This window comes from Poecilia latipinna, unplaced genomic scaffold (assembly GCF_001443285.1).
Source record: "Poecilia latipinna isolate Pla-1442-1.1 unplaced genomic scaffold, P_latipinna-1.0 Scaffold2123, whole genome shotgun sequence".
In the NCBI taxonomy this organism is placed as follows: Eukaryota; Metazoa; Chordata; class Actinopteri; order Cyprinodontiformes; family Poeciliidae; genus Poecilia; species Poecilia latipinna.
Genome location: NW_015114739.1, coordinates 94574 through 108987, shown reverse-complemented (window position 1 = coordinate 108987; position 14414 = coordinate 94574). Strand labels below are relative to the sequence as shown.

The 14414-nt window shown below is 38.4% G+C and overlaps 1 protein-coding gene across 14 annotated transcripts in view; it reads left to right on the top strand.

Moving 5' to 3' along the window:
• Positions 1-5535: 5535 nt before the first annotated feature.
• Positions 5536-14414, top strand: part of LOC106936350 (inositol 1,4,5-trisphosphate receptor type 1-like) — a 95546-nt gene continuing 86667 nt past the window's right edge. For 12 of the 14 annotated variants that reach the window (XM_015017298.1, XM_015017297.1, XM_015017290.1 and 9 more), the window contains exons 1-10: positions 5536-5650; positions 5761-5847; positions 6441-6599; positions 8864-8962; positions 9039-9122; positions 9233-9379; positions 9490-9594; positions 10513-10557; positions 10652-10681; positions 11147-11301. In XM_015017298.1, the coding sequence (XP_014872784.1) occupies positions 5558-5650; positions 5761-5847; positions 6441-6599; positions 8864-8962; positions 9039-9122; positions 9233-9379; positions 9490-9594; positions 10513-10557; positions 10652-10681; positions 11147-11301 (1004 nt within the window). In that variant the 5' untranslated portion in view covers positions 5536-5557. The remainder of the gene's footprint in view (positions 5651-5760; positions 5848-6440; positions 6600-8863; positions 8963-9038; positions 9123-9232; positions 9380-9489; positions 9595-10512; positions 10558-10651; positions 10682-11146; positions 11302-14414) is intronic. The other 2 variants (XM_015017296.1, XM_015017285.1) reach the window with 1 other exon arrangement.

The window sequence follows — 14414 nt, the reverse complement described above, 5'->3', positions numbered from 1 at the left end:
AGAAAGTTTGGGTACATTAATGAAGTTTACTTTAGGTGTACTGTTGATCTCATAGAAGCTGTGGTCTCAAGACTGGAACTCTAAATGTGGCTTTCCTTATTTTCTTCTGATGCTTTAGATGTTTCGCATTTAAAATTTACGGAAGTTAGTTGTTCATTGTGGTCTGGTTGTGGTTTCTAACACGGTTATTTTCTACTGCTCAGTGGCTGACGAGTACAGAGTGGCTCCTCATTGGAAGAAAGGCTTTTAGCTCGCATGGATTTTTCCAGGAACTGAGACGGCTTCATCCTGCGTATCGGATAGAAACACAAATCCTTCCCAGATTTCAGCTCTAATTTTGACCAATTCTGCAACAAAACGTTTTCAACAGTCATTTTTTTTAGATTCTCTAACTAAAGTTTAACAGAAAGTGTGAGCATGGAGTCATCGCCCCAGCAGGCTAATCGTCTCTGCCTGCTTAATTTAGCCTGGTGTGCTACGTGGTAATCAGAAGATAACCTATTTTTATGGGGCAGCAAATCTAAACACAGATGCACAGTCGAGTAGTGTGAAGTCAATAATGTTGAAACAGAGAACAACAACAACAACAAAAACTTGTTTATTTTTAAGTAGGTTACTACCTTCTTGTCGATGGTCTTGTGATTTGAATGTCCTTGTCAAATTTAGAAGGCAAGTTTCAAGACAATTTAAGGTGATTTACAGCAGATCAAAGGAAAGGCAAAAAACCCCAAAACAAAACACTGTTTTGATTAAAGTTGTGTCCATGCTAAATGCATAACCCTCACAACGTGACACTAAATTAAACAGTGTAATTTAATAAACAATTGTAATATCTTTCAAATTTGGATGTGAAACAGAGCTTCATTCACGCTTGATACGTTTGGAAAAATACTTTAACAGACAAGACAAAAGTGGAGCTTTTTAAAAGGCGAGGAATCCTAAAAGACTAATTTCCAGAGATGCTTATTGGGTTTAGGAGGTAACTTGTTTTTCATAGCAGTACGAAATCATATTTATTATATAAATGAAAAGTTTTTTCAGTAACTGTTCACTAATGACTTACTGTTTAAAGTAATGCCACACAAGAGTGTTTTCAGATCTTTATTTCATTTAGATATGATTTTCTGCTTACAGCTCATAAAACACATTTCAGATTACAACATTACATCAGACCAACAAGCAAAACGATTTCTATTTTGAAGTGGTGCCAGTCTCATCACAACAAATATTCTAACTCATTGGATAGCGTCTGCCGTTTAAGTTCATGTCCACTGATCTCTATTGTTCATTAGACATTTTAAGGAATTTTTTGTTTCACTTGCATTTCATTGTGCTTTTGTAAGCACAAATTATTTAGCATCTTGTACTGTCAGTTTAAATGTTGCATTAAGAAATGTTATGTCTTATCAACACTTCAGGAACTTGACATAATTATTCTGATTCCATCATTTTGTGGAGATTCATCTGTGAGTGATTAGTTAGGACTGGTCACTCAGTCAGTACCTTTCTGTATCGACAGGTTGCTGTTTCACAAGGCCACTTCTTCCCAGTTAAAGACGCAGAGAGGTGACCTGCTCGCTTCTAACTGAGCTAGTCAAATAATATTCAAAAGTGTGGTTTATCGCTGCACTGCTGTAACTGCAGAGGCACACTGACTGAATTTCTCACCGCGTTGACCTACTGCACGCTTTAGTTACTGCATCATAGTACACATAATTATAATAATAATTCATGTTTTGCAAATGTTGATCCTTGTCGCCAAATTGGTTTTCGGAAAAGCAGACCATTTACCTCAGCATTGTGAAGAAATTGTTAATCTGTCGACAAAAAAGCCCCTTGTGTCAGCCACCAGAGTTAATCAGAAGTGTTGTAACAGGCCTGGAGCCTAATCTCTTTGTGGAGTATTAACAGTACTTGTAAGCTATTTAAGAAGTCAGTTCTGCAGGGAGCCGAGTGCTTAATCTAGCTTGTCTCTGATTTGAGGAGCTTATGGATGAAATTATCAGTTCGTATTTTGTAGATGCAGGTTGTATTTATTTTCAAAAGTGCACAATAAACTGAGTATGAAATCAAGCTATCCACATTACGAGCACAGTTACTGTGCAACTATATTACGGTTTCATAGTGTCATTGCAGAGATCGAGAAAAGGAAAGAAATGTGAACTCTGAGAACATGCAGACTGGGATGTTAATTGAAGACTGAATCGCAAGCAGAGAGCATAACTGCTTGTGACACATTTCAGAATGTTTTTGAATTTATTTTATAAAGGACAGGTCATATTAATTACCTTGAACACATCAAAACAACCATGTAAATATGCCAGGTTTAGCCACAAGAGCTCATTTTCATTGGTAGTCCTCTGGCAGGTTGATGGTAAAAGATAAAGAATATTGAAAATGTTGTAATTCTGCTTCTTCACTCTGTGTTTGAAAGATCCCTATTAGATACAAAAGGCAAAGCACAAGTTTCCTAATACCTAATGAGAAAATTACAACATGATTAAGTTTCAAAATTCATTGAACAGTTCATGTTCAAAATCCCCTTTTTGTTATTGCTGCACTGCATGTTGCAATAACAAAAAGGAAACATGAATGTAAGCAAAAGGTGTAAAAAACGTTCACTTCAAATCCGCGGTTACACTGAGGGCTGACAGTCATTATTATTGACAGTTGATTTCCATCGCTGCCATATCTTTCCTCATTAAAAGTTATGAATGACAAGTTTGGTTTGTATCTTTGTCGATCACACAGCATCCTATGACCATTTTTAAGGTGAAATCAACTAAATAAAAGTGATATTAGGCTACAAGTGTCTGCTTTTTGACAGGCTTTAAAGGAGCACGTTGTTTTTACGTTCATCATGGCGGAGCGAGCAGAGGTCTGAAGAGGTGACGTCACGTGCGAAGGGTCAATAGTGTCTTTGGGGTCGATCTACCACTGGACTGCCATTGCTTTTTCTATTTTATTTCTATTTTTATTAAGCACATTTATTTTTGAAATGTCAAATTCTGCAGTCATGGAAACGCAGCTTTTGAGGACAATGAGGTTGAAAGTCCTACAGGTGTTCATCTTTAGTAGGTCTGTTGTGAAGATTTTTGCAGATAATGTCTACATTTTGCAACTAACTTTTTAGGAAATACCTTTCTGCCGTAGTAGTTCGGTACCACTGTATTTTTCTGCTTTTAATAGCCATTATTGCCCATTTGCATCGGACAAATGTTCTCCCAGTGCCCCGTTTTCTTTTTTTGGGTCTTTGCCCTCCTCTTTCCTGCCCTGCTTCCTCCACTCTAGGCTGTATGATGGGTAATCCCCTGACACTCTTTGCTTTGACCGCATTTCTGAGTACGGTAGCCCAAATGCGTATTTTTATCTCTGTTATTACTCAGTGGAGTTCTAGTTGACACTTGGAATGCAGTAGTTCATAGTAAATGTTTGAACGGATGAGTTAGTCTATCATCTTACAACTCAGGAAGTTTTTTCTAGTTGTATCTTGTATATTTATCAGTCTGTACCAGCACTTTCTATATTCTCTGCTCCTTAAAATAGATGCTCATGCTGTCCATGAGACTGAATCCCCATTTCAGTCAGAGTTTTTGTTTTATGTTGTGCACATCAGGGCTGGGCAATAAATTGATTTTTATCCATCCACCCATCCATTTTCTTTACACCCTTGTCCCTTAGTGGGCGAGAGGCAGGGTCATCCTGGACAGGTTGCCAGTCTGTCGCAGGGCAACACTGGGAGAATTTACCTAGGGAGAATTTAGAGAGACCAATTTATCTGACAGTCATGTTTTTGGACTGTGGGAGGAAGTCGGAGTACCCGGAGAAAACCCACGCATGCACAGAGAGAACATGCAAACTCCATGCAGAAAGAGCCCAGGCCAGGAATCGAACCCAGAACCTTCTTGCTGCAAGGCAACAGCCCTTGATTTTTATCAATTAACTCAATTTTCTGTTTTTGAACATTTAATTCTATGAAAAATCTGTAATTTTTTTTCTCCATTTGGGTTTCCATAGCTCGGAATGTCAACCTACCAAATAGCTACCATCTTGTTTGACAAACATGTTATAGAAGCTTCTTTTTTATCCCTCTCCAACTTTCAATTCAAGTTAACTCTGAAAGATTGATTTTTTTTTTAAAGACTTTTTTCTGTCATTTGTCTTTTTTTTTTGGAAAAAAATTGTAAATCATTTGTCAAGTCTGCATAGGAATTGTTGACATAAAAGAGCTTGTTGTTTTTTGTGGCTCAGTACTCTGAGCCTGTCTTTAACATGTAATATGCCAGTTTCCTGCTAAATTTTATCTTCTCTCATGAACAGGAAACATTACCTCCACCACTTGAATCAGCAGCTCCCTCCAAACTTAGAGTCAGTTCTGTTTCATGGCTGATGTTGGTGCATCTTTATTTCCATCCCACCAGTCACTGTGCAGCATCAAAATCTGTCCTTACAGTTTAACAAAGATGTCTGGGCCATAACAGGGGCTACTGATTCTGATTTTTGCTGATACTGAACTAAAATAAAACTATAACTGACTCTGTCAAGTGTTGTTACGCATAGTGTATTGTGACATACGCTTTTAATGTTCCAATCTTTCTTCTTTTTGGTGAAAAACATTGAACAATACCTGTGAAACAATCCAGACTTAATCGATCATTTCATGAGGTTGGGTGGGTCCGTCAGGCTGCCCTCTCTCATGCCAGAGTGAAAAGTAACAGTGGCTGATTTTCAGATGTTTGTAGATAAAATCAGTTTCACACGTTAGCATCGACCTACCACCGATTTCCTAAAATGAAGTAAATCGACTGATCCGTTCATCCCCCTAATTTAAAAAGTAACAAATAGCTGCTTCCCATTTTTCTGTTTGCAATATGGACAAAGGATTTTTCTTTTATTTTCATCTTAATCATATCAACTAAATAATTTTTTTCCCTACTGAACTATAAGTTATTTTATTATTTAAATAGCATTCAGCTTCTATGCAGTACAAGTCTGGAACAAACTGCAAAACAGCCGAAACATTGACTTCCTTTAGGCCAAGGCTAAAAACCCCCCTGCTTAGAGTTGCCTTGATCAACATATTTGATGTTGATGGCATTTGATAAAATGTAATGTTTATTTCATGTTTTATAGTTGGCGACTGTGATATTTTTATGAGCACTTTGAACTACCTTGATGCTGAAAATAAAATTGATTTGATATTTTCAGAAGATTATATTCCATTAATATAAGTCCAGCTTTTTTTTTTTTTTTTGCATGGCCAATATTTATTCTCCAAACCTGCTGCTGGTGAAACAAAATTCCTGCCATTTCTTCATGCTATTAGAACCCGTCTGTGAATCTCCACATATCCTTAAAGTTTGTTGTGAGTGAGACCAAGTCGAGGCCATTCCGCTTCTGAAAACGATTATTTTTAGTCTCGGTGTACCACTTTCCCCAAACTTGGCTGCGTTTGCCGAGGTCAGGACGCCGGGCATGAGTGCAGACTGTTGCGATAAATTATGAAACATGTGTCTTTCTGTTTGTGCTTTTAGACTGCCTTTTCAAGCTGTGTCCAATGAACAGATACTCGGCACAGAAACAGTTCTGGAAAGCGGCGAAGCCCGGCGGTAACAGCACGACGGACACGGTCCTGCTCAATAAACTTCACGTAAGATCTATTTCCAGCCTCGCAAACCATAATTGCAGTGTAACTACACAGGCGATTTCCGACAATGCGTGTTTGTGATTCCATCCATGTGCTCTGTCGTGACCTTCCAGCACGCCGCAGACCTCGAGAAGAAGCAGAATGAGTCTGAAAACCGCAAGCTGCTGGGAACAGTCATCCAGTATGGAAATGTGATTCAGGTGCGCTGCGGCCGACCAGATAAGGGGCTTTGCTTAAATGGACTGCGGCGCTGTGCTGCATGCTCAGAGCATGCTGAGTGCTTGATAAAACTGACCATAATTCTGCTTTTTAATCTGAAGAGCTTTAAATAATTGCCGCAGAACAAAGAAGTCCTATAAGGTCACCGTTGAAAGGTCTTTTCCTTCGCTCATTGCTCATGAAGGTTTTGCATTCATGTGCGTTTATCTGAGAAACTTGCTGTGTAATGTGCATAAGGGAGATAGTGTGGGATGTCCTAGCTGCACATACCTTATATAATTCAATTACTGCTTGGGAAACATACACTTAGAAGCTTGTTAGGAGAAAACCAGCTGTGACTAAAGTTCCCAAAGTAACCCCTTGGATCAATTGGCAGTCTTGCATGACCTAAAAAAAACAAAAAACAATATCAAGTATCTCTGCTGTAAAGTTCATTCAAGTTGTCCCCATGGCCTCCGTCGCACCAGTTTTTCCACATTTTTCTCAAGCTGTGTAACATTTTTCACGTCTCGGTCCAGAGAGAGAGACTGATTGGTTACGTCTCCTATAACTGTATGCCTTGTTGTGCCAACAGTTGCTGCACCTGAAAAGCAATAAATACCTGACGGTGAACAAGCGGCTACCTGCACTGCTGGAGAAGAATGCCATGAGAGTGACTCTGGACTCGGCCGGGAACGAGGGATCCTGGTTCTACATCCAGCCGTTCTACAAGCTGAGATCCCTGGGAGACAGTGTGGGTAGCGCCGGGTGTGGGATTCCAGTTAATTATGCCCAATAGAAGGAACCTAGCGTGTATTTTTAGACTTTACACGGGATTCGAAAACAGAAGTCACATGCACTCGCCACATCTGAGCCTCCAGTTCAGGCTCGACGCCGTTTGTTTTGAAATGTTCAACTTGTCAAGCACAACGAACTGCTGATAAACAACAATCTGTTCGGGAAAGAGAGTCTATCCGGTTGGATTAGAAGCACTGTGTATTCAAAATCCTTTCCAGTGTGTTTTACAAGCACAGATGAAAAGCCGGACGATGATGGGCTCTAGAGGCATCAAGATGAAGAACATGGTTTTACTAAATATACTGCAAAATCTGACCAAGTATTTTTGTCCAGTTTGTTGTGCAAATATCTTGGTTCACTTGAAAGAAGAAAAAGCTAACTTGCAATTAATGTTTTAGAAAGATATAGGAGCTTGTAACATGAGAAAATTGTCATTTTAGTGAAATAATCTGCCAGTGGAACTAGAACTTTTTAATCTATATTAAAGAATTATTGACTTAAAACAAGTTTCTATAATTACTAAAAAGCTACTTATAAGTTAGCTTTGTCTTATTTCAAATGTACTAAAATATTTTCCCTAGAAACTGGACCAAAAATACACACACACTTGGTAAGAGTTTGTGTTTTAGCAGCGTACAGTAAAACAAAATCTATTAATTGCATCTCTCTTAATACCTATGCTGCTATAATCCAATGTACTGACCTGCGGTTTGATCCAGAGAGAACTGCAGGAAATGAGACGCAGTGTGAACATTCATTTCGAGTGCAGCCAATTTCCTCTGTGCTTGAAAGAAATAAAAAAAGGAAACCACAGGCTGTAGATACAGCTAAAGTATTCGGATCCATTGAAGTTATGCTCATGTTGACTTACAAACACAAAATTCAATGTATTTCACTGGGATTTGATGTGATGGACCAACAGAAAACAGACCAAAATTATGAAGTGTAAGGGAAAGGATACATAAGATCTTTGTTGGCAGATACCACAAGACTTTTTCTTTGTAGCAGGTCAAAACACAGAGAGAGGAGACTGCAAACATGTGGAACAAAGGTTCCCATTTGAGGTGCAAATGGGAAAATAACATATATGCAAAATATAGCCCAATACTGGAAAAGCCATTGTAGTTGAAAAATATCTGAATATAAGACAGCAGTTCCCCCAAAACTCCTCTTATAAAGTCCTTACCTAGTCAAAGTAGAAACTGAAGTTTAAGCAAGGATGTTTAGCAAAACTTGAAATTTGATAATCGCAGGCATCCAGGTGGAAACTGAGCTGTTTTTGATTATAAAGGGATAAAAATGAATAATATGTACAAAATTGGTAGAGTAATTTTCCAAGATAGTTGCATCTTTAACTGCAGTGATTATTGGTTAGACATGCAAAGGGTTGACTTAGGGTTGGGTTCATGGTTTAAATTATAAAAACTATACATCACTTTCATTTCTTTCCCCAGTTATATGCCACTTTGTGTTGGTCTGCTACATAAAATCTAAAGAAAGTATATAAAGCTACATTTGCATAATGCTTTTTGAAGGGAAGTCAGAGTGGCTCAGGTAAATGAGGCATACGTGAACCTAACCTCTCCTGCTCGAGCTGCAGTTTCTAATCGTGGCTAATGGAAGGTGATAGAGTTAAGCTGGCTGAATGACTAATTAAGTTCCACTTAATTAATCCCTTTGGGAAGATTTGTCCTCCACATTTGATTCATCCTTTTAAAAGGACCAAGAGGCACCAGCCTCTCTTCCAGTCTGACCAGTGTCTTGGTCAGCGGCATCGACCGTAAGACCTCAGTCTGTTTCTTTGAGAACATGCAGATTACTCTCTGTGGCACAAAATGTTTGACTTTTGAAATCAAATATTTAAAGACAGTTACTTTTTAAGATGAATTCTTGCACCGCTTTGAAAAGTTGAGTTCAGCTTGTGGTGCATGTAAATAATCAAAGCTTATTAAAACTATTTGTCATAAATTAAAGCTTGAGGTTTTTTGATGTGTTGTTGGCAAGAGACACAAAGAGACTCTAGCTCCACCTAGTGTTCAAGAAATGGCGTCTATAGTTAGAAACAAATCTGAGCTGGTAGAGTTTTTATTTGATTTATAAAATGTAGGTCACTTTTGTAAAATGATTCACTTGTTTTTATCATATTTTAAGGTTTTCTATGTTTATATTTCGCTTCTAAGCAATGTGGTGTTCCTCTGTGAATCTGCGATGCTCCTGCAGGTGGTGATCGGAGACAAAGTCGTCCTCAACCCTGTGAATGCAGGACAGCCTCTCCATGCCAGCAGCCACCAGCTAGTTGACAACCCGGGGTGTAACGAGGTACGACTGTTATAATAATAAATAATAAATGTGTTGAAATGTTCATACAGCATTTCTCTGTGTTTTTTTTCCTCAGGTTAATTCTGTAAATTGCAACACAAGCTGGAAAGTTGTTCTATTCATGAAATGGAGTGACAACTTGGAAACTATACTCAAAGGGGTAGGTACTGACACAATTTACATTACTTGATGTTTTTTTTGTTTTGTTTACAACAGCAAAAATTGACATTTACTTGATCACGTCTTACTGGCTTTCTTGTTTTGTTTTAGGGTGATGTCGTGCGGTTATTCCACGCAGAGCAAGAAAAGTTTCTAACTTGTGACGACCACAGGAAGAAGCAGTACGTTTTTCTCCGAACCACCGGTCGCCAGTCGGCGACTTCGGCCACCAGCAGCAAAGCACTGTGGGAAGTGGAGGTTGGTGGAACGTATTCCCAAAATACAATCCGTCCCCCGATCAATTAAATGCTGATCCCTGATACGGAAACAATGCTGGCTTTACTTGCTGTTTCTTCTCTCATCACCAGGTGGTGCACCATGACCCATGCAGAGGAGGCGCAGGATATTGGAACAGTCTGTTCAGGTTTAAGCATTTGGCCACCGGCTGCTATTTGGCTGCAGAGGTGGGTGAGGTGTGTGTCGGTGGATTTACCCCCAACCCCACCCTATTTTTTTTTATCGGTATACTGATATAGACAAACATTCAATTTCTGAGCTGGGAGCAATAATTAAACATCAAGAGACTTCTAATTTATAGACAGTTTTTCATAGACAACAAGAGCAACACAAAGTATTTTAGGGAAGATGAAAGCAAAAAGTATAAAAAACAACATATGGAAATAATAATGTAAACAAGGAAATAATGTGGGAAATATCTGAACTGTTCTTTTAATGAGGAGGAGATGCTAAAGGTGGACATGTAAATATATAATGCACAAATCCTAACATCCTTTAAAAATGATAAAATCCTGGTAAGTGTTGATTTGATCAATGTGTGCTGTATTTTTATATGTTTGTATTGTGTTTTAGTGCTTTGTTGTTGTGCTGTAATCTTTAGCAGGTGTATTTTGTCACCTTCTGAAAATAATTACCAAAGTCTATTTTTGCCCAAAAAAAAGAGGTGATGATTATTTTTGCAAAAATAACTTCTGGCAAAAAAGAAAGTATATCAGTAGCATGGCTTTATTGGAAAAGCTGCATATGATTGAATCTGCTGTGTTTTTTCAAAGAAACGTCTACATGTTCTACTATGACAAGCAACTAGCATCAACAAATACGTGTTATTGTTGTAGAGAGCCCAACATTTGGCTGATATTAATTGTAGTTCCTACAATACTTTGCAATGTTATTGTGATCAGTAATTTTGAAAAAGCAATACATTTTAGATAGTTCTGCTTAAAGGGCATCAAAACCACCTTAAAATCTATTCTGAAATGTCCAAGAAGCAGAGATTTCAAAACTGCAGTTATTTATATTTTATTTAAAGAAAAAGAGTACATCATTCTTAAATGAATGATTCATTGGATAATGTTTTCAAATGAATTTTCCAGGTGAACCCAGACTTTGAGGAGGAGAGCGCTGAGCAGCGATCTTCTGTAAGTCAGATGTTCTCTCGTTGTTGGAGCTTTGCCTCTGCTTCGTTCTTGAGCGTTTTAAAAATCTGTTCTGGGTTTTTCTTTGTTGCTCTAGGTGGTGGACTTTATACCCTTCAATTTTCAGGTATTGTCACACAATCCATAGATGTTGTTTGGTTGCTGCGTCAGTGTGGATATGCATATAAATTAAAATCTGCACTCGAATCCAGATTTGGCAGAAAATCTCATCATTTGCTTTGTGTGTGTCAGTAGCTCCTGACTACCACAAGGTGTCACTGTGTAATCATCTTAGTTGATGCTCAGCAGTGCTGGTAGTTATTGAATAAAAATATATTTTGTTTTCTTTAAGAGCACAAATACAGCAAATTCCAACATCATCTTAGAGTAGAAGGCTTAAAAAACACAGAGGATGTTTGTAAATGTACATGAAATTACTTCTTATCAAATTTAAAGAGTTTCAGTATGATTTACCTTTGTTCACTTAGCATGGTTATTTACCTTTATGGTTGAGGATTGTTGCCACTGATTCTTAACTCCCTTACAGGTGTGTGCAGGGCGTCCTTTACTGTATTTTTATTTTTGTTTTTAGCTGGATGCTGATAACGAGGCTCTGCGAGGCCGCCTCCGCGCTCCACAGGAGAAAATCATGTACACCCTGGTCCCTGTACCCGACGGCATGGAGGTGTCGTCCATCTTTGAGTTGGACCCCACCACCCTAAGAGGAGGGGATTCGATGGTTCCCAGGTACGGCACATAAACAAAACCCGGTCCAAACTGTGAATGAGTTCGAGCTTCTAAAATCCCCCGTCTGAAACTCGTGTTACGACCAGGACTGGGCGACCTGGCTTAAAAATTAAGTCTCATATTTCATATTTTTTCAGTTTCCGATTTTAATCTATTTTCTTTCCTTCATGTTTTTTTTTTCTTTATAGAAATATCAATGACGGAAAATATCTAAAAGAAAAAAAAAAGTACAGCAAAAACAATTCTATTTTATTTCCCTGAGTGAGCTGACCTGAAATCAAAGTCGAAATAAAAAGATGTAAAACATGTTTGTCATGATAGTTCTTGGGTGAGTTAACATCCCTCTGGAAACCAAAGAAGTACACTGGTGACGAACAATTCCATATTTTCTAAAAATTAAATCTTCAAAAAACAAAGGAAATCTATTTATTGCTCTCCCCTAGTTGCAAACATTTTACATTACAGCCAAGCTTGATTTTAATAAGTGAGAAATTATGTTATAATCAAATTTGGTATTTGAGGAACAGCAGTATAAAAATTCGAGCGAGACCTTTTGTAATTTGCCATAAGACAGCAAATATGTAGAATCAAATCAATTTAAGACATGAATCAATATTCATGTCTTAAATTGGCCCAATCAAGATCCAGACCTAAATCCAACTGCGAATCTTTAAACTGGTAGAGAGGAAACCTGAAAGACTTGCAGCTGTAATCATCTGCTACTTGAAAGTGCTTAAACTCGGAGCAAAATCATTTTATAAAGGAATGAAAAAGAAGGAAAATTCAAACCTTTTTGTTATGAGTTCAACGACGCATTCACTTTCAATGAAAACATAGTACTGAAGGAATCTTAAAGTATGGGGTAAAAAAAACCCTTGACAAATGACAACTATGTTGATGAAATACTGTCCCTTTATGAAGACCACAGTGATGTCAAAAAACATTTCAAAGAGGAAAAACATGTGAGTCATGTGTTTTTGTGGCGGGGGAATTTAAAGCATCAGTTGAAACTAGTTTCTGTGGTACTGAGTTTAAAAGTGGGCAATTGCGGACACGGACCAGTTTTGCTATGTGGTGTCTGTTCTGACTGTGCGATCACTCTCTTTTGACTAAAAGCAGATCTTTTAAACACAAGAACGGTATAAAGGCAAAGCAGAAAATGTGTCAGGCTTGCCTAGATGAAAACAAGAAAGGGAGAAAATTCCCAGATTTCAAAATATCAAGATAATTATTAATGTTTCTACGCAAGAATACAAACCACATATTATGTAAGCTGCACACACATTTAGTGGGGATGTTTTGTAATCTGATCTGCATCTGATCTTGAATTTCTGTTAGGTTTAATATATCAAAGTTAATGGAAACTGTCCAAATGGTGGGTATTATGTAAAATTGACCTTTCTTTTCTTTTTGTTTTTTGTCATAAAGTTATTCCCTCATCAAAAACACATCTGCATGCCTCCACTTCACAGAGCACGCCTTCCCCACTCAGCTCCTCCAGACTAGCGGCAGCAGCATTTAGCAAACACCTGGCAGAGCTGAGAGTCTGCTGACTTCATCAGATGAACAACTTCTCAGTTCAAAGTTCCTAGGAAACATTAATGAGAAGCATTTTGTGACAGCATGCTGAAGGCAGCGTGTTGAAAAGAGTAGAAGCTTCTTAAAGAGACAGAGGTCAATTTCAGATTGTGAAGTCAAAGGTCTTTTACGTTTTGTGTGATACGTAGAGCATATTTATAACAACCGAAAGCAGCATAAGCTTAGTTCCCATTGACTTTAAATTGCACGACTGGAGTTATAAAAATAAATTTGCACAACAAATTTGAAAAAACTTCTTTTGGCATCACGCCAGTTTGTATGCAGCAGCAAAGGTCTTACAGCATTGTACAGTTGATCAAAACTTGAGTTTCAGTCAAAAGTTGGACATTGGCAGCTCTTCTGTAAATTTACTGACTGCAATTTCCCCAAAACGTCGCATACATATGTAGCCACTCCCAAAAATAAGGAGTTTGTCGCTCCAGTGCCTCAATAAGATGTCAACGTCTCCTCTGATGGCTGATGGATAAGCTCTAGTGCCGTGGCTGAAATGTGAATATATCTCATGTAAATGTTTACATCCGTCACCACCTTGATTTTTAATGACCTGTTAAGTGAACAAGCTTATTCATGAACGTTTTTTATTGTGTTTCTTACTTAATGGAAACACAACAATTGCAAAATTGTGGGATTTTTTGTTGTTTTTTTAACACTAGCAGAATATTAAAAAAATGATTTTGCATATTTGTAATAGAAACACAGTGACTTGACTGTGCTATCAAACGGCTCTATGTGCCTGGAAAATATATTGCACTGCCCCTTTAAACAGCAAAGCTGTGTTCCTGCCTTTGTTGACTGCAGTCTTGTCATCTGTGTTCAGGTTTTGCTTTGTTTACGACTTCTCTTTGACTGCATGGTATGAGGGATGAATGTTTAGTTCTGAAAGTCCAATGGTGTACTTATCCTTGTGAGATGAAAACAGAGGTTACACAGCGTGATTAGAGCCTTTACAATGTCATGCCCTTTGTGTGTTTTTGGTCACGACTACCTGTCACTTCAACCTGAAGTAACCCTGCCTCTCAGACTTTAGCCACGCCAGCTAATTAGCGCCTGACAGAACTGGCACACAAAGGTTAGCTCGTTAGCCTCGGTGGCCAGTTACATAATCTTTGCTAAGAATGTGGCTACTATCTGCGTTGTGCGCCTGAGGGCAGGCTGATGACACAGACAGTCACACATGGGGCAGGCCGGGTGATGTTACAGTGAAGCGAGCCTTTGGCGTAGAAGTTTAATACGCGTTTACAGGAGCAATAAGGCCACACAAGCCAACGCTAGCTAATCTCTACACATGCACCACAGTTCACCGGGGAGGCAATAAGGTTGCAACAGACACTGACTGATTATTATAGCCATTTGTTATTTATTGGGTGTGCCTTTTTATCACAGTACATTGTGCAATAAATCTTGTTGTTGTGCACTTTCCTCTCTGTTTTCCCTGGCACCGTTTCAGAGAGCTGCTTCTTTATGGTGTTTGTTTTATTGTCAGGTGCTGCATTTCATTGCTTTAGAGGTAGTCG